This window comes from Xiphophorus maculatus, chromosome 7 (genome assembly GCF_002775205.1).
Source record: "Xiphophorus maculatus strain JP 163 A chromosome 7, X_maculatus-5.0-male, whole genome shotgun sequence".
Taxonomy (NCBI): domain Eukaryota; kingdom Metazoa; phylum Chordata; class Actinopteri; order Cyprinodontiformes; family Poeciliidae; genus Xiphophorus; species Xiphophorus maculatus.
Genome location: NC_036449.1, coordinates 12,513,431 through 12,532,818, shown reverse-complemented (window position 1 = coordinate 12,532,818; position 19,388 = coordinate 12,513,431). Strand labels below are relative to the sequence as shown.

At 38.4% G+C, this 19,388-nt stretch overlaps 2 protein-coding genes and 1 long non-coding RNA gene across 13 annotated transcripts in view; 2 read left to right on the top strand and 1 right to left on the bottom strand.

Annotated features, from left to right (window-relative positions):
* The window catches only part of pou2f1 (POU class 2 homeobox 1), a 23,640-nt gene extending 12,471 nt beyond the window's left edge, over window positions 1–11,169 (top strand). For 6 of the 11 annotated variants that reach the window (XM_023336453.1, XM_023336449.1, XM_023336450.1 and 3 more), the window contains 9 exons: window positions 74–165; window positions 259–432; window positions 1,300–1,441; window positions 1,622–1,776; window positions 2,500–2,688; window positions 2,833–2,947; window positions 3,797–4,127; window positions 4,221–4,306; window positions 5,013–11,169. In XM_023336453.1, coding sequence (XP_023192221.1) covers window positions 74–165; window positions 259–432; window positions 1,300–1,441; window positions 1,622–1,776; window positions 2,500–2,688; window positions 2,833–2,947; window positions 3,797–4,127; window positions 4,221–4,306; window positions 5,013–5,281 — 1,553 coding nt within the window. In that variant the 3' untranslated portion in view covers window positions 5,282–11,169. The remainder of the gene's footprint in view (window positions 1–73; window positions 166–258; window positions 433–1,299; window positions 1,442–1,621; window positions 1,777–2,499; window positions 2,689–2,832; window positions 2,948–3,796; window positions 4,128–4,220; window positions 4,307–5,012) is intronic. The other 5 variants (XM_023336452.1, XM_023336446.1, XM_023336445.1 and 2 more) reach the window with 3 other exon arrangements.
* cd247 (CD247 molecule) lies at window positions 8,359–19,388 on the bottom strand. Its single transcript, XM_023336454.1, has 8 exons — window positions 19,370–19,388; window positions 19,138–19,283; window positions 14,212–14,306; window positions 13,209–13,241; window positions 13,049–13,072; window positions 12,904–12,963; window positions 12,799–12,828; window positions 8,359–12,607 (listed from the first exon to the last, which is right to left on the bottom strand). Exons 2-8 carry the CDS (start codon window positions 19,241–19,243, stop codon window positions 12,530–12,532), a joined length of 426 nt encoding a protein of 141 aa, XP_023192222.1. The 5' UTR covers window positions 19,244–19,283; window positions 19,370–19,388; the 3' UTR covers window positions 8,359–12,529.
* LOC111609229 lies at window positions 16,033–17,181 on the top strand. The gene is made up of 3 exons (XR_002752996.1): window positions 16,033–16,333; window positions 16,443–16,550; window positions 16,642–17,181. It is a non-coding gene; the product is annotated as an uncharacterized LOC111609229 (long non-coding RNA).

The following is a 19,388-nucleotide window of genomic DNA, read 5'->3' as shown; positions in this document are numbered from 1 at the left end:
ACTCGTACGATTTAGAGGAGAGAAATATTAACAGGATTATGTTAAAACGTTCCTGTTGTATGTAACTCTTCAGGCATATTGCCAGCCCAGAGTCTTCTAACTCAACTACCTCAAAGCCAAGCTAACCTCCATCCGACTCAACCAAGCATTACCCTTGCAACTCAGGTAAGATATATTCAAAGTTTGTTTACTTTGTTAACTTCTTATACGTGCTTTGTTTATCTTTACTCCTTAATTTACGTTTATTTTCCTCTGCAGCCTGCATCTCCAACTCGTACGACGGCAACCACCAACATTCAGAGTCTGCCCCACAGTCAGACGCCCCCCAAGCGGATGGACACCCCCACGATGGAGGAGCCCAGTGATCTTGAAGAGCTGGAGCAGTTTGCCAAAACGTTCAAGCAGCGGCGAATCAAACTTGGCTTCACACAGGTAAACGGTCAAGAGATTCATCTGAAAAAGATTTCTAGTTAGATTCACAAATGTGTGCTGGCTTTAAGCATCTCCAGTTGATTTGACGTAGTTTGTGAAAGTAGGAAATTTGCTTTTTGATTTCCCAAATCTGGATAAGTATGGGAAAATGTATGTAGATGTATTAAAGGTGCAGGATAATGTCCTTCAGATTTGATCAATCTTTTGTTTGCAGACTTTAAAATGAAGCTAAATGGAATTAGTAAATATAAAGTAACTAGATAAATGTTTTGCACTCATTTCCAGAATGTTATAAAATTAGGAGAAGAATTTAAAGTTTGAGAAAGTTTGGACTCTGACCCATAAATTACAAAGGAACCCTGTTTTTAATATATCAATTGTGTTTTTCTTAATTTTTCTTAATCTTTAAGGTATCATATACTATTGGCACTTTTAGAGAAATATATTGCAAACCAGTACAGAGACATAAAGGAAGCCCTGCACATTTAGTTAGTGTTCGACTCCAGTTTGAAGTTGTGCAGTTGAGTTACACCTAAATTACAACTTCGTGTCTTGTAGCATTATTAGTTTTCTGTGACTGAACCAAACTGAGATTCAGGAGCTGCAGCAGCAGGGATGTAGGTAGGAATCAGCTTGCATATTCATGGATCCGTGCTTATTAAATGAAGAAAAATGTGTGAAAGTCACATGTAGGCCATTTTAAGCTCTGATCAGAATATTTTTGCGAATCCAAAAAAAACTTCACTATGTAATTTAAATGAACAGAGATTAGTTTTCAGAGGCGTTAATCAGAAGTAGGAGACTAGAAGACAGTTAATAATTTATGACTCTCATATTTCTGTGTCGTTGTCTCCCTTCAAATCGCAGGGGGACGTTGGCCTGGCTATGGGGAAGCTGTATGGAAACGACTTCAGCCAAACCACCATTTCTCGCTTTGAGGCCTTGAATCTGAGCTTTAAGAACATGTGCAAACTCAAGCCTTTGCTGGAGAAGTGGCTTAATGATGCAGGTTTGTCCCTAAGCCCACCTGAATATAAAAGTGTGTTTCTTGAGTTTGATGGCAGATGGATCGGTGTTCCAACACACCTGAATTTTGAAGAACTTGAACTTAATGACCCAAGTTGAAGGATGGTGGGTTTTGCGTGATCTACTTTGCCTTTACCTCTCTCCTTTCCTTTTGTCGGTGCTGTTTGTGCAGAGAATCTGTCATCTGACCAGTCCTTGTCCAGCCCCAGCGCCCTGGGCTCCTCAGGCTTGGGCATAGAGGGCATCAACCGCAGGCGGAAGAAAAGGACCAGTATCGAGACCAACATTCGAGTGGCCTTAGAAAAGAGCTTTCTGGAGGTGAGAGCCTCATGTTCATGAAATCAAAAATCCTGATTGAATTGGTGATTGAAATCCTTAAAAATGCTTGAATTTTTAAGGATTGAATTTTCAAGGTTTGGGAAGTGCATTACATGAATCTATCTGCATTGTTTTGTAATAAAGTTGTAGTAGATTTTTAGGAGAAAAAACTCCTTACAGAAAGTCAGGGTATTATTTAGATAGTGTAAGAATTTCATTTGAGCCAAAAGGTAATTTAACACAGACAGATTTATACAATGTAATAACAATTTATTATTCCTAATGGCTCAGTGAGTTATTGATTTGAGTAATTGAAATGAAGGTGGTATGTTTTATTCACTAAAGTTATTGAAATTGCTGATTTTTATTTTATTTTTTTGTTAAATCAACGTTTTGTTCTCAGACCAGTCAGGTGTAGAGTGAATTAAAATTTTGTTATATTTCAGTTTATTTTGTCCCTACTATGCAGAATGCTATCACAAGATATTATTAATAACAGTACGGTAGTTAATTATGTCATACAATGGTGAATTGAAACTCGTTTTTTTAGTTTATTTGTATAGTTTTTATCTGACAAGTATGGTGCTGAAAAAGTTTGAAAACTTACCTTTGAAACTCAGTTTTTGCAAACTGTGATGCAGCAGTGAGGCTGTTTTTGATGATGCATTGCTGCAGTTTCCTCAGTACTGACAGGGAATCCCTGGCTTCTTTGCCCTCTTCAAGCAGAACCAAAAACCTACCTCTGACGAGATCAGCATTATCGCTGACCAGCTCAACATGGAGAAGGAGGTGATCCGGGTCTGGTTCTGCAATCGTCGACAGAAAGAGAAGCGGATTAACCCGCCCAGCAGCGTCAATAATGGAGGAGGCAGCACATCCATCAAGACCATCTTTACCCCCAGCAGCCCTTTGGTAGCCACACTCCCACATTAAACTATTCTTTAGCAGTGTTGGATCTTTTGACTGATCCTTCTCACTTCATGCTTTAAGCTAAACTTAAACAAGATGTAAACCCAGAGAAGCTCACTGAGTGGTCCTCCATATCCTCATCTCCAGGTGGCAAGCACAGCAAGCCTTGTTAGCAGTCCAACTATTAACACATCCACCACCCTGACTGTAAACCCAGTGATGCCTCTCACCAGCACCAGTGTCTCTAGTTTGGCTTTCACAGGTTTGTGTTTGTCTTAACTTCGACTGAAACCTTGAATCAGTTGATCTAAGGTGGATGTCTGTATAATGTATTTATTTATATTTTAAGAGCAACCTTTGTGTTAAAATGCCCTAGCTGTGAATCTACACCTGTGCGTCTCAGCATGCACAAACTTATGAATAGGCAAATAGCTTCCTCTGTGTTGTACGCCTGCAGCTGCTGCATTCCTGCTTATATTTAACTTTATTCGATCTTGAAATAAGCTGCAGATATCGTCGATATCCTTACTTAATATCAAAAAGCTTACATGTTTGTTGTTTTAGCTTCAGTAATGTTTTATAGAGTGTCTTTAACGTTGCAGTGGGCTATTGAGCAACTTTAAGTAGTTTTCAGTTGAAAGGAAACAGCTGGAGACGAGTGTTGGAGGTTTAGGTGGGGGCCACTTTGCATATTTATACGCATTTTAAAAGAGAACAAGCTGAAGAGTCGCAGTTAAACTATTTCGACATCACAGTCATTATTTGCAAAAGTAAAACTTTCGGTGCATGGAGTAAAACTATGGCACAGTTTAGATGAGGGGTTGGAAGAAATGCTCTACTTTAAACCAATTCAAGAGACTTTAAGTCAAAAATTATTAACTTTTACATACTTTGGAGTAAATTATATATGGTTTCCAACTTATGTTGTTAATTTAATGTATATGGGCATGAGAATGGGGCAGGTTTATACAAGATTTTGTTTTCTTCCTGTTCTTTTCACTCTTTTTTTGTTTGTGAATTAATGATTAAATTTATTAAATCTGGCGTTTAACCTGATTATTTCCATGAAGAGAAAAGAAATTACATTCCTCTTTTTTTCCCATCTACTAAGGCACAACAGTTGGAGGCACAAACACTGCATCGGTCATCTCCACCGCACCTGTTCTTACCACGTCAACCAGCGCTCCATCGATAAGTCCATCCACGACCACTGTTCAGTCCACATCCACAGACAGCAAAACCAGCATTCAGGCGCTGGTCACGCAGGCTCCGACGTCCATAGCGACGTCCTTAGCGACGGGCCAGGTGATGGTGGCCGCTCCGGGCCTAACCACAGCGCAGCTGGGGGCTGCCCAGCTGCCCACTAGTGCCAGCTTTGCAGCCATGGCTGCAGCTGCGGGGCTGACCCCGGGACTGATGGCATCATCCCAGTTCACTCCAGGGTTAGTCTCTGACTTTTCCACAATTTGCTCAGAGGTTGGTTTTTTTCCCTGTATTTGCCTGCATTTGCCTTAATAATGTTGTTTTGTTTTCAGGGGCGCCCTTCTCAGCCTGACTCCTGGGGGGCTTGGCAGTGCACTGAGTCCTCTGATGAATAACAGCACTCTGGCTGCAATTCAAGGTGTGTGCTAGGCCAGCGTCATGACCCAGTAGTAAACATTTTTGGATAATTTCCCTTTTAGCAAAATGAGTGTGGTTTTCTCTTTTTTTGTGTTTCTTTTGTGTAAGAAATTACATCCTGAAACAATGGATTAAATAAAACTCCTTGAAATACCCAGTTGGTGCTCACTGGGTTTAGAATACTATGTAAAAGATAAAACTGAGAGTTTCAAATAAGGAATAGTAATATCTAAACAACAACAGCCATCTGTATTAGTAACATTAAAACTTCTTGTTAAACTCATTGATCTTTTTAGTTTTGATTCGCTGTAGCAACCATTAATAAATCCTTCTATGGGCTTTAGAGAATTTCTATTTAGTGGAGGATAATCCAGTCCAGATTTGAGAAGCGCTAGTGTTATAGATTTTGAAATAGTGCTGATCTAATTTGGCCTAGATGCCAAAAACAGCCTTAAAGTCAACGTCATTGCTAACTGTTTTATTATTTGAGTGGACTGATTTCAAAGAAAAACAACTAAAATTGTTTCTATTCAATCTTTATTTCTCCCTGCAAATAAAGAACTGAATCTATCTGTAGAAAATGGATAGTAACGTTTGGATAAATTAAACAGTCCATAAGAAATGGTTGCATTAATTAAAGGTGCACAGAGATTATTGAAAACCTTGTGTTTTGCACACTAAAACCTATCCTCATGCCTTCTCCTCAGCACTGGCATCGGGGGGTCACATCCCCATCACGTCTCTGGACGGCAGCAACCTGCTGTTTGCCAACGCCTCGGCCGCCAACACGCCCAACCTGGTGACCACGCCGCTCTTCCTCCCCCAGAACCTGTCGCTGCTCACCAGCAACCCCGTCAGCCTGGTGTCGGCGGGGGCGGGCGGGCTCCAGGTCACCGCCGACGCCCACCACCAGGTCACCACCGCTGCCGTGCCTGTGCAAGCCTCGACCATTACCACTGCCTCCAAGGCTCAGTGAAGCCTCGCTCCCGACGCCTCGTTTCCTGCCGCGAGCACTACTTCCCGTCACTACGGGCGGGGGACACAGGCTTCACTACCCGCCCCCACACTTTTCACATTAGAAGTAGAACATTATTTAATGTATTTGCTGCCACCAAAAAGAAAACGACATCCAATATAATTGGGCTTAGGTTTTGTTTTTTCTCTGTCTTTATTTTTTGTTTTCAATAGTTCTCAATATTTTCTTTCACAAACACTCTTGTTGGCCTGAAGAAAAACAAACAAACTCTGCACCCTCACACTATTATGTACATATTTCCTCCTATTACGAGGTCAGAATCACAACTGACACGTCTAACCAAAAAAACCAAAATCTTGTCCCTTCTAACATTTAAACTTGAGTCTTTTTCACTAATTTCACAATGTTTTGTCGTGACTAACAAGGGTTTGTGCATCACTTGCTTTCTGTTTTTTATTAATATTTTTGACAGGCCTCAATTTAAATCATATCAACGTTGTACTCTTTGCATTTCCTTTCTATGTATTTTTTTTAGACTTTAAAATCTATATAATTCTAATAAGTTAATATTCACCTATCACTTTTCAATCGTGGTTATAAGGCTTTAAAATACAAGTAATAAGTGGCCGATTTAAAGGTTATCTTTGCTTTAAGGGTCGGAGGTGACTGGGTGGGTCTCTCTGCGTCTCTTCTCTGGAAACACTGAGTTTTACAAGTCGCTGTGGCGGTCAAAAGGCCTCCTAGCTTTTGTAAAATGAGGGTCTAGTTGTGGATTGTTGACACTGACAGAAAATGGCTCGAAATATTTGTGTGGAAAGCTTTTATAGAGAGCGAGCTGCAGCCACGTATCCGGACGAGGTGGTTTGGGTTGCAATGTGCTTTCTGCAGCTCTTCCAGATCAGTTTCTGGCAGTGTGTTTTTTTTTTTTTTTGAGGATGGGGCATGTACTTGCAGTACTGGGTCCATGGGATTTTATTGTGGGTTTGTGTTTTTTCTTTTTCTTTTTAATAGTAGTACTGTCATATATGAACTTGTGCACAGTATCTGTACCAAAAAAAAAAAAAACTGGATTGATGAGCTGCAGTCTGCCTGATTTTGGGAGGAATGAATACGTACTTTAAGATATACCAAAAATATTTGTTAAAATAGTTGCTGTATGTAGTCAGTGTAGCTTAGTCTAGTCGATATATTTATGAGTGCAGAATCTCTCTTCATTGTCAACAGAATATAGAAATGCAATATTTTGATGACCATTTTCCAAAGATAACATTGTTGTTTTTTTTTGTTCTTTTTTTTTTAATTGGCAGCACTACTCGCCAACATGAGAGGGATGCGATGCTTGTGAGAAATTGGTTTCTTTTTTACTTTTATGAGACATATTTGTTAATTTTTACCACCTGGGCCTTGCCCTCAATTTTTGAACTGGTTTTTCAGAGCCGTTTTCAAGGCATCCTTTTTTTTCTAATCTGTTCTAGTAGCATTTTCGACGTTTTTTCTGAACCATAGTGGAAAGTAGGCATGGGCCGGTATGATAGACTTGAGTAAAAATACCAAGTTTTACGCATTTCAGAAGATCTAATTTCTTTTTTTTAAACACCTTGTCAACCGGCTTGTAGGTTGGCCGACTGTCATGTTAGAGTAGTTCCTCAGTAAGAGTGAAGGATTTTTTTGAGGCTCGAAATATTTCCACACAGCTGATATATATATTTTTTGTTTTGTAAGTGAGAGAAAAGTGTAGTTGCCTTCTTTTGGTCTGCTGCACAGCATCGCTACTTCAAGTTGCAGAAAAAAAAACTCTGGTATTACATTAAACAGACTTTAACCATAGGAACTGTTTGTAACAGGTAACCGGCCCATGCCTAATGGACTTTATTTTTTGTTTGTTTGTTTCGTGCTAATATTCAGCCATAAAACAACAGCTCGAACCAAAGCGGTTTTACTCAGTAGTTGCTGTGCCTGCCGGAGCACGCAAGTTGCTGTTCACATGGTTTCTACGACTTTCCCCGCCCGTGCAAGCAGTTTTTTCCTCTTCTCCAAATGCCAGATTCTCCCCGATTTGGTGCTGCTGGAACCAGATCACAGAAACTTAGCTTTAACAACTTGCTGCAGAAGCTCCCGACGGGGAGCCAAGCTGTCGAGAGGCCTGCATGCTTCCTTTATAGCTTTACGACTACGCCCTGTGGGGTTTGGTAGTTTCAACCCTTCCACTGGGAGGGCTCACCTGTGTAAATGCATAAACCCAATCGTCGGAGAACATTCTTCATGTTCGTCTCAGTGTCGCCTCTTTGACCCATTGTGTCTGTGGGCTGGTTGTAAACCCACCAAGCTGTTTTACAAAGCAGCACATTCAGTCACACCCCACAGAAAAGTAGCATTGATCTATATCCAAATGATGACTTTAGTTCCTGCAGTGTTTTTTTTTTTTTTTTCTGTGACTGTAAGTCGTGAAATTTGTCCACACGATCCTCCTCCTTGTTTTCTTTTTAATAATTGTGACTAAATATACCTCAGCAGAAACTTCAACATAGGTTCACCGTTAAACATTTCTGGGTGTAGAATGTATAAGTACTGTTTGGCTTTACCATTCAGAGGTTATACTGTTCATAGGAACCACAACGTTAAAGGACAACCTACTACTACTACTACTACTACTGCTATTTTCTAGTACTACTATTTAAAGGGTGTTTCTGGGTTTTAGTGTTTTTTTTGTTGTTTTTTTTTTTTAGATCTTTCTTGCCAAAGTAAAAGCCTTTTCTCTTCAAAGCTTTGTGGATGTCTGTGCCCCCTCCACCCTGCAGGGGGCGCTCAGTTCCTGCCCCCCTCTTTAGTCATTACGTTTCACCTGCACCATGACGAACCAGCTGGCACCATAGGATGTTACTGAAATATTTATCTGAGGAAAGACTTAACGATTAGAGGAGCAACCTTTTCTTAATTCTATATAAATATATATATAAACACGTGTAAGATATTCATATTTTATATTTGAACTAGTATGTTATCAAGATTGAATGTAGTGTTTATCATGCTAACTCAAAAGAATAAATCTCCCTGCAATCTTTTAATGCTTTATTCACTTTTTTTTTTTTTTTTACCTGACCAAAAATATGAGAGGAAGTTAGTGAGGATGCCTCTGTTTTTGACCGGAGGAACTCGAGACGCTGAAGCATCTGACCTTATTGCTTTATTTTATAATTGTTATTATTGCTAATATTTTATTTTTGCGTTGTTGTGAATTTGATTTGCTGTGTTGTCTTTAACAATCATTTTTCTTTAACTTTTTGCCTTGTTTTTGTATAGCGTGAGAGGATAAGATCACTGGCTTTTGTAGTTTGACAAGAGAGGATTAACATTATCGTTTATGCCTTACTGTTACGTAGAAGACATGAGCATTGTAGCGTTGTGTTGGGGTGTGTGTGTGTGAGGGCAAATCTGGTGCATTTTGTTGAAATGGTAGCTATCTGGGGCATTTTGGAGATTAGTGATGTGTGTTTTGTTTTGGCCAGGTTGGGAAATGCTTTACTTGTAATTCCAGTGGCTTTTTTGTGTGTGAAAGTGTGTTTGGGTTGTCCGCAAACCTTTACGGTGCATTTTTTCTCATCTTCCAGCTGGTGTAAGGAGTGATTTTCTTTTTTCTTTCAAAAAGTTTATTATAGAGGAGTGCTTACTTCTTTTTTAAATTTTTTTTGACTGAGTTCGTCTACTGATTAGGCCACAGGCTTCAAGCAGGCCGTTCGCCGAGCCTGCTTTGGGAAAATCCTACCGTTTGTGGTTGATTTGTTTGTTTTTTCTTTTTTTTATTTGATATTCTTATGAGCTGTTTTCTTGGCTTTTAGTGCTTCACTGTCAGTAGGTGATCTTGAGACTTCAAGGCGATCTCGTGGTTCAACCAGGCGACTATATTGAGCCCGATTATGTCAGTTTGCTGTGGAGGAAGAACAGGTGGACCACCAGTAAGGCAAAACAAACTGTTGTATACCTCATTTCTTAACTCGAAACTGAGTGAAACCTGCTTTAATCTACTTATAAGATAATAAAAATGTTTTTAAAAGTAAAAAAAAAATGTCGGTGGAGAAGCCTGCTCATACCTGTACTGCCACAAGGTGGAGGCAGATTACACACCAGTGCTTGTGAATGTCTGCTGTTTTTTTCCTTCACGACTTGTGCACACACGTGTCTTTACATTTGTCAGAACTGAAAAATCTGCAATCTTTTGTTGCCACTTTAGTTAATTTCCTACCCTCGTCTTTGTGTTTATACACTTCCTTTTAAGTTTGACAATCCTGTTTTGTTTGTTTTTGGTTTTTTTGTCCATATTTCTGTTTGTCATTTATGACACGGTACAAGTATGTGCAGGTTCCTCCTGTCGTGGCCCGCTCTCGGTTTCCTGTGGTACCAACGCTAACCAAAGACTTCTAACTTGATTGTACGCGAGCAACGCCGTCGTCTCGCCCATCCCCGCCTCACTGCTCAGCATCTAATCCAGGCTGCACTCCCTCCACGTCCCTCATCCTCCAGAGTCCCAAAGCATTTCGACTGTAAGGGGATGGGGTTTTTTTTTGTGCTTTTCTCGTAGTGAATGTGCGTCTTGTCGGTGCAGCGGTTTCAGTGCCTGTGGGCGGGGATCAGAGGGGGCTGAGCGGGCCTCTGTGACGGGCACGAACCAATGTGGTGATAGCTGGGTGATGTTTGTTAATACACGCTGAGGGTGGATCCTGTGCACGTTGTACCTGCTCAGGACTTTGTACGTCCTCCCTTGCTTTCTTCCATTGCGTCTCTCTCTTTCTCAAGGACTTCTTCTTCCCCTCGCTCCCCCTTCATGTCTCCAGAAACACACGTCCTTCCCTTCACCGTCGTCTCTTCTCTACAGACTCTGTGACACTATGCATCACGGTCCGTCCCCGCCCGGCTCAGACCCGACGGGGCTTCGGTGACACTTTTGTCTAAGGCTTTACTCCAGGCGAGGCCGCCCGGCTCTCACAAGCGCTATCCCAAAGCAAAAATCCAAATATTTAACTTTTTTGACAAACGCAGATACCAAAGATCTCTCTCTTTCTCTCTCTTTCTGTGTCGCCCTTCCCGCCCTGCAGCATGTGTATTAAGAGACAAAACCCAGCTCTGGCTTTTAGTCCTTAGCCTCAGTAATTCCAAAGCTTAGATGTATATTTTGGTATATTTCTGAGAAGAAAAAAAAAAAAAAAAAAACTTGTGTGAAAAGCGTCTGTTTGTTGTAACCTCTTTATTTTTTTTTTTATTTTCTGTCACAGCATGGAACTAATTGCAGAGCTGTCTTACTCTTAGTAGGTTAAAGATATGGTATTTTTGTATGTTTTTTTGGGTGTGTCATGTGTGCGATTATCAGTTTTCCGGCCCAGGCAACCACAGCTTTCAATAAAAAATTGAAAAATAAGAAGAAAAAAAAAAGATGACAACCATGTACATATTATGTCAGTGTATCTCGAGAAATGCGTTCTGTAAAACAATTCATGTTGGAAGCTTGGGCTGATCTAAAGGAATGTGTTCCTGTTTTATTTTCCTCCCTTTTCTTACTCTGCAGTCTATCGATTTACTTTCCAGGACTCGAATGTAAGGAGTTTTGGTTTTCACCTGAAATACAACACTGAGAGAGGGACACTGCTCTGATATTATTACTAAAAAGAATAATAAAAAAAAAGAAAAATAAGTAAAGGCCTCCAGTCCTGGAGGTTTAGAAATGAAAGATTGTGTAGGAGTTTTAAGTATGTGAATCAGGATACATAGTAGATTTTGATGCATTTGTCTGCTGTATTTTTGTTTTTTGTTTTTATACACATACAAAGATAATCTTTTACTGTAAATGTACAGTTCCTTTTTTTGTTGTAAACATCATTAAAACTGTTTTCCAAGTGTTTTGACATGTGCTTTCTCCTGTTATGTACAGTGAATCCGTCTGTAGAGATACTATTGTATTCAATTTTACATCAGTCTGTGCTTTACTATGCTTAGAAAATACCTCTATTACTATTATTGCAGCATGACAGCAGGCTAAAAAAACAAAAACATAAAATCAGACTAAACCTTTCCAATTTTTAGTCGGAATTAATTTTCATCTATTTGCTAAATGTCAGAAGGAGACTATTTTTCCAAGTTTATTTTTTTACTTTAACGTCAAAAGTTTACTTGTGCTTCTTTAGCATGTGGTAAAATTACAATTTCAGCTATTCAGTTTTTTAGTGGGGTCGAATATTTTTGGTGACTTTTAATAATATTCTGTCAAATCATTTGTGGGAATTTTGAGTCAGCTTTGTAGGTGGCATCGCTCACACATTTTTCCAGCTCGGCTCACACATTTCCTGTTGGAGTCAGATCCAGGCTTTTTAACGGCTACTCCAAAACATTGATGTTCTTGTCCTTAAAGTTACTTTGTAGCTAACTTAGCGGGATTATTAGTGTTGTTCACCATTTAGAAAACTGAATTTAAGTCCAAGCTTTAACTTTCTGGCTGACGTCTTGAGATGCTGCTTCAGTTTTTGTATTTATTACTCTTTTCTTAAGTCATTTAATCAGTCTATCCTGGAGCAAAACACTCAGGAGAAGGTTGCCACACCCCTACTTCACACGTGAGATGTTTGCAAGTATCAAACATCCTACAAATGTAGAAGTAATCACTTCAACATGCCTGTAAAAGTCAAGCTCTTTGCCCCAGAGTGCTATTGCAAAAGAATCTCTTAAAATGTTCTTGCTGTGTGGCTTTTTCAGCCCATGTAATGACATTCACCAGCTTCAGCCAAGGTTTTTTACAAGATGTTTTGCTTTTTCACAGGCTGAATCAGTTTTATTACTGTGAAGATCAATAGCTCTCAGTTTTGAGTTGCCTTCATTTTACTCAAATGAGAATCAAACCAGTAGGTGTGTTTAAACTTCTGGGTTTGAAGAAGGTAAAAATGTCATTATTCAGCTATTTAGCAAATAGAAACAACTTAAGAAGCTGACATAAGACAGGAAATGTTTAGTCTGATTTAATGCCAGACAGTGAAGAAAATAGGTCGTCTTGTTTTACACAGCGCATAACTATCTGTTCTCATCGGTACAAAACCTCATGTCTCCCAAAAATCCAACCACGTTTTATCTAATGAACCACTAAATAAATGAAGTGCTTATCGATACAAAAAAGCGAAGAGAAAAGGAAAACCTTTACATAAAAAAACGGGCAGTAATCTTCCATTCATCTCAGCTGCAATGAACCTTTCTGTTTCTGCAACTGCGTCGCTACGGAGCTGCAGAGGGCCGAGGGCTGGTGGGAACAGATTCATACTGATCCTTATCCTTCGGCTTGCCCTGGCTCTTCTGCAGAGGAGAGAGACGAACTGCATTAAAATATGTTACAATTCTACATAATTTAAAACATTATTGAATATTACAAGCTTGATTTCACTGTTCTGATGGCCTAAAATGAATTTGCCATGTCTCTTAATCTTCCCAAAATTTTCTGAAGATTCGGAGTCTTTAGTATCACACAGGTCAGCAGGCTGGCTTACCTTAGCTCTCTTCTTCCTGTCACTTTTTCCCTAAGAGGACAAAACACCATTGTGAAAAAAGAAGATGAACAAGTGTTAATTTGTTCCTTCAAGTTCTAAGCACACCTTTGCTTTTTTGGGGTCAAGCATATCATAAGCATCAGTGTCCTTTGGCCTCTCGAGTTCCTAAAGCCAAATGAAATAATCGATAAGTAGATGAGAACACATTTACCAAAAATCTGATTATTTAAACTGAGAATGCTGACCTTACCTGGTAAATGCCCCCCTTTTCTCCCTTCATTTTAAAAGAGAAGAATAAAAGTTAAGATCAAATGAAAAGTACATAGTTTATATGAAAAGTTGAATAACCATCACCAGCTCTATTTGAATAAAAAGTCATTAGAGAGATGATTTGAAGTTTGGATACTTACAGACTCCGGTTGAACTTGAGGCATTTTGGAGAACTGAACCAGGATGAAACAAACAGAAATATTAAATCTAACATTTCAACCACCTTTACAATCAAATGAAGCCTTTCCATCAAAGTATAACAGGAATACAGCATAAACATTTTCTGTAGCCCACTATATGATCACAGGGTGAAGTTCAGCAACAAGTTCTTCCAGGATTGTGGATCTCTGCAGCTCCTCCAGAGTTATCTGTGCTGCTTCTCGCACTTCATGTTTGATCTGCCAGATTAGGTGAATGTCAATGTCTTGGTAGGTTTGCATTTGTGCCTTCATCACATTTTTTGATGATGAATTGAGTGTTGAGATGTTCAAAGCTTGGCATGTTGTTAGGCAACCTGACCTCAGACCTCTCACCAGCTTTCGTCCTGATGCGTCAGCTCTGTTCTTTGCTCTGCATGACGCTGTTTGTTTACTTATATTCTCCGAGTTTTATGTTTACACACCAACATTTTTGGAAGAACAGAAATATGTTGATTTTTAACCATAAATGTCCTTCCATCCACTTTTGCTTGGATGATGTTATATTCCTGTGTATTCTACAAATTAGATGTTAATATTTCAATACTAAATATTATATTGAAATATTAACATCTCAATATAGATATTTAAATAGATAAATATCTATTTAATTCAATATGTCTAAAACATGTGTGGAGGTGGAATTGTCAGATATAATTGATTCATAAAGCTTATTGGATTTTTGCTTTGTAGTTAATTTAACTATAGTCTGCCTCTATCAGAAGATAAAATGAAACGAAAATGTGAAATCTCATTTAAAAATATTTGATCATTTTCTTATCAGTTATTGCAAACATTCACCTCTGTTGTTTCTCCTACATTGAGAAATATTTTTTTTACATTTATGACCATCAAATAATCATAATCACAATCAAGTTTCCACCGACTGACTCTTATCTCTCATTTGAAACGCTCTGAAATGTGGTCCACCTTTGCTGAAACTCACTTTTTCTCTGAAGAACAGCGCCGTTGCAGCAATACAGTAAACCATCAGAAACGCGTCCAGAAAGTAGCAGATGACCGGATCAGTGAAAAAAGTTTCTGCAGAAGAAACAAACAGAAAACAGAGACAGGTAGTTACACGACTGTTTCGACCTGTGCGCAACTGTAGCATGTTTGCAACAGAAGAATGCATGAAGTTACAAATTAAGATATTTGTGCAGTGGACGATCCGTTTTGGGTTGGGTGTCATGTTGCAGAGTGAATTTGGAAGAGATAAGCAGTCTCACTGATGGTACAACATGATAATAAAATGCTTGCAGTTTGTTGAAGGAAGGGAACTTTTTGATCTATGACCAAGTTTCAAATTTGGCTTACAGCCCCTAGCACTCTATGATGTGTTTCACACAGGACGCAACGCTGATATCTGCAGAAAACCACTACTGAGCTCTTAAACTCTATTTTCCGTCTAATTATCTAAACTTTATGCTAAATGCTTATGCTGCTATTTTTGTCCATCACAGTTATTGTGCTCTTCACTCATTTGCTGGTGTTGCTTTAGCTGCAGGACTTTGCTTGCGGGTGTTTCTGCAGTGATCTTCTCTCTTGCAGAGGAAGTTCTGCTGATGTGTCAAACACCTTTCCGATCCCAGATTGACCTACTTGAAATTTGTTGTTGTTTCTCGTTCAGTTTAATCGGGCCGTTTCTGTTTCAGTTCACGATTTAGGTTCAGTTTTCACTTTCCTAAGCAAAAATTCGGTAGTCATGTTCTGAATTGTACATTTTGAAAGTCTGTGTTCACAGGAAGCAGCTCTTTTTTTTCTACAATAGCACCCAAGCAAGGGTTTGAGCTTTTTTTTAAATTTACTGTATTTTTTTCCTGAAGCAAAATCTATACTAACTGCATTATGTTATTTTTAGATCTCTGAGTCTTCATACAAAATCTGATTACAAATAAAAGAATCATTACATACAGCCATTTATGAGACACTGTGCTTTTTTAGAAACAGAAACACAGGAAGAAACTATAAATGGACCCGTTTGTGTGTGTGAACTGGATGGAAGCAAAGGGCATTAAAGCGAGACGGATGAGAAAACTGAGAGAGACCCCTTCAGAACAGGAAATAAGAAAACTACATATCTGCAGCTGAAAACCTTAAATGTCTTCCTGTCAGTGCGATGGGCTGCTGTGAGGTTTCTGTGAGGCTCTTTTATCTTGGTGTGCGGTTGGAACAGCAGCCTTGTAGTGAGAAAGAGGACAGCCGCGGCAGATTCAGAGGCTTTAACGTCTTTCTCTGCTGCAGAGCGCAACAGTTCTTCCATTCAAAAGTTATTTTTATGCTTCTAAAAGCAACAACGGTGTCATTTCTGCTTCAATGAACACATGGTTGGAAAGCTAAACTTAATAGCAGTGATGCTAACGTTTGGACCTTATCTTGTTCTGTCATCTGGAAATGTGCGCACTGATATTGTGTTGTAAAAATGTTTTTTTGTTGTTGTTTTTTTTTTGCAGCCTGAAATCATCAGCATTGTGTGGAGGCTCTGTTTGTTGCGACTTAATATAATTTTCTTCATAAACTTAACCTGCTTTTAATTAAGCTCCGTATGACAAAGAGTTTGATATTATGTGGCTGTTGTTATAACTCGTTCATCATTGTTTGTATCTTCGACATATTTTTGCAGTCTAAGCAAATGAAGCCAGAGATCAGGTGTTAGAAAACCTAAAGACTTTCCTGTCTCAGAAGAGGCTCTGGCTCCACCAGATCACCAACCAGTTCTGAGGATGAACCTCCACATCGTCTTCATGGTGGAAGGCTTTTTTTTTTTTTTACTGAGCAGCTAGCTATATTTTCAACAGCAAAAACTGGTGTGTTACCAACACTAAGTGCTTAATAAACATGATTTGATTTAAAAATAATTGGACATAATGTATTCCCCATGTTAAGCTACCATTTCTCTTTCATTCATTTTATTTGTTGTTGGCTTTCAGGGCCCTGCGATGGACTGGTGACCTGTCCAGGGTGAACCTCGCCGCTCATCTGATGGCTGCTGGAGATGAGCACCACCAGCCCCCCTCACCACCCTGCAAGGATCAGCGTGTTCAGATCATGGATGGAAAGATTTTGAGGTAGTTTGTCTCCCTTAAGTCCACACTTAAAACAACTTCATAGTTGATGCCAGCATCAACTGATTCCATGATATTGACGACTATTTCTTTCTACTTCTAACATAAACAGGCAAAGAAGTCACCCAGAAATGTTTTTCCATTCCAGGCATCCGGTCCCAATTATCATCAGTTCTGATGTCACATACTGTACATAGCGAGTTCGCAACGTCTTAAAACTGTAAGTCTTATTTTTTTCTTTGCCATTTTTCTGTACTCTTTAAAATGCAAGTGTGTTCTCTGTTTAATTGCTCTGTTGTTCTTTTTTGTAGGTTTCTGTAAATGCAGTGAATGGAAATGTTCTGTCGTAGATCCTCACCGTTCTTAGGAAGGAGAAATGTCAGTTTGTCTGCAGTAATACAGGAATACTGTAATTGTATTAAAACAATACTCTGCCTTTGGTGAAACATTTTTCACATTTCCTCTAAAGTGAACCTATTGTTTTATTGTGCTAATTTTCATAAGCATGTTGTCTGTAAACTTTTAATGTATTGACAATTTCTACAATTCATAAACATGACATAACACCTGTTAGGAACATACCAACAGGTGTCATGAAGTGTCATTCGGTAAATAATGACACTTTTAATGAGACGTTCCTTTAAACGTTGGATGACAGGTGTTATGTTTATGACAGTGTCATGTCAGTTTTATGCACACCCCAACAAATAAAGTGTTACCAAAATGGTAATATATTGAAAGCACAATGTAATAAGTTTCGCCTGAAAAGTGTGTTGTAATTGATCCTTCTGTGATCTGGTAACCTGATGTGTTTGCAGTACTGTAGTGTGTATGAAGCATGTAATGTATAAACTGGCAAACAGAATAATAAAATACATTAAGTAACTAAAAAGTTACTTCATTAGCAATTATAATAAACCAAAAGTGTAATTGTAGCATACTGTAATCACACTACTACTATATAAAATATGTAATGCCAATATACTTAAAATACATTCTAAGTATATTTTAAATGTAATTCAATCACAAAAATAGTACACTCAAAATATACTAATTAAGCACTATATTACATAAAAAGCAATATACTTATAGTATACTAAGTTCAACTTCAGTTGTCCAAAAAAAGTATGTTGAAGTATGCGCAGTACACTTTAAATTGTACTTTAATAGAATTTAAATACTATTAAAATACAATAAGCACAAAATTAGTTGTTCTAAAATGTCACACTTTAAGTTAACTAATCCTAAGTGAACTTGAAGTGTACTCATGATTAGTCTGACTTAAAGTATAGAACAGTCTAGAACAAGCCATAGAACAGTCCATGTTCTATGGCTTTTATTTTTTTTGTCACATTTAAATGTATGAGGTTGTCAAACAAATTTAAATATCAGACAAGGACAACTTGACTAAATACAAAATGCAGCTTTGAAATAGTTATATAAGTTACTCAAAGATAATAACGTTGGCTGATCTATCTTTGGTAGCAACTATTGCCCTCAAGTGTTTGTGATACATGGAAATGAGTCTTTTATGTCACTGATTTTTCTATTTCAGTCACATTGGAGAGGTTTTCTTTGTATAAACTGCCTGTTCAACAGTGGCTTTTCCATCTTTCTATTCAAAAACAGCGATGTGCCATTAATCATAAAAATATTGATCAGACTCCTCACATTTCCGGATCTTAGTGGTTGTCGCAAGCTAATAACTTCAATATTTAGCTGATCGCATGATCACTTTTAACTCTCTGAATATAATTTAATTTAATATAGTCTTTAAAAGTATAACTGTGATCACAGTAAAGTAGGCCAAAAATAAATACCAGGACTTAGAGCATCTCTTTGATTGTTTTTCTCTTCTTTTTTTTATCTACAACTTAAAATAGAAAGTCTGTGAGAAATCTAAATCATATCCCCTCCTAAAAGCAAATGTGAATCAACGAAACAAAACAAAAAATACCACAATATAAAATCTTAGACTTGCATCTTTTAAGAGTTTCATGCAAAACGCAGGGATAAAATTACCAGTCTGGCAATTGTATCCCTTTGCAATAGGAAATGTACTTTTATATATGTATATATATATATATATATATACTTTTCAAAAGGGAATATACTTTTGAATTTCAGTAACAAATGTAATTTTGGATTATCAGATAAGTACTCAATCATATTTCTGTATCTTCTTTCTTGTTTTGTCCCACGTTTTGGCAGCTTTTTGTAAAATACAAAACTGAACATGAAAATGAATTTTATATATATCCAATAAAAGCAAAGTAAACTTGCACTCAAGATAAAAAGCATCAGTATGACAGTAAAGAAATACAACAAGATAAATGATCTAATCAGGGGTCTCAAACTCCAGTCCTCGAGGGCCGCAGTCCTGCAACTTTTAGATGTGCCTCTGCTGCACCACCTGAATAGAATAATTAGGTCATTAAGGCTCTGGAGAACTGATCTACACAAGGAGGAGGTAATTAAGCCATTTCATTCCAGTGTTTTGTACCTGTGGCACATCTAAAAACTGCAGGACAGCGGCCCTTGAGGACTGGAGTTTGAGACCCCTAATGTTTCAGAGTGCTGAGTTTTGTTGATCCGATGTCAATCGTAAGGGTCACGCTGAAAGTTCAGGCAAGGTGTAAAAACGTATTTAAATTAACATGATTTTTGGGAAACAAAATTAATTCGGAGTTCAGTTTTTATAGTTAACGTGACATAAATCTTAATCACAAATGCCAAACTCCAAAGAACATTTTGTCAGAAGCTCAGAAAAGTTAGTTTGACAAAAACTTTCTTTTTGGTTCACTTACCGTCACAGCAAACAGGCATGAACAGTGCAAAGAGCACAAACACGCCTGTCATCCATGAATCCATGCCTCTGTCTGTCAGTAAAAATAAATGTTTTCCTCTTTTCATCAAGCAGCTGCAAGTCGCCTCACGGTATCGTCTGGTCCCTCTGCTGAGAGAAAGAGGCTGAATGACAACCTACTAGTGGACTGAGACAGTAAACTACAAAGCTGTGTTGCAACCCTGAACACCCACCGCTGGTCTCGCCTGCTCT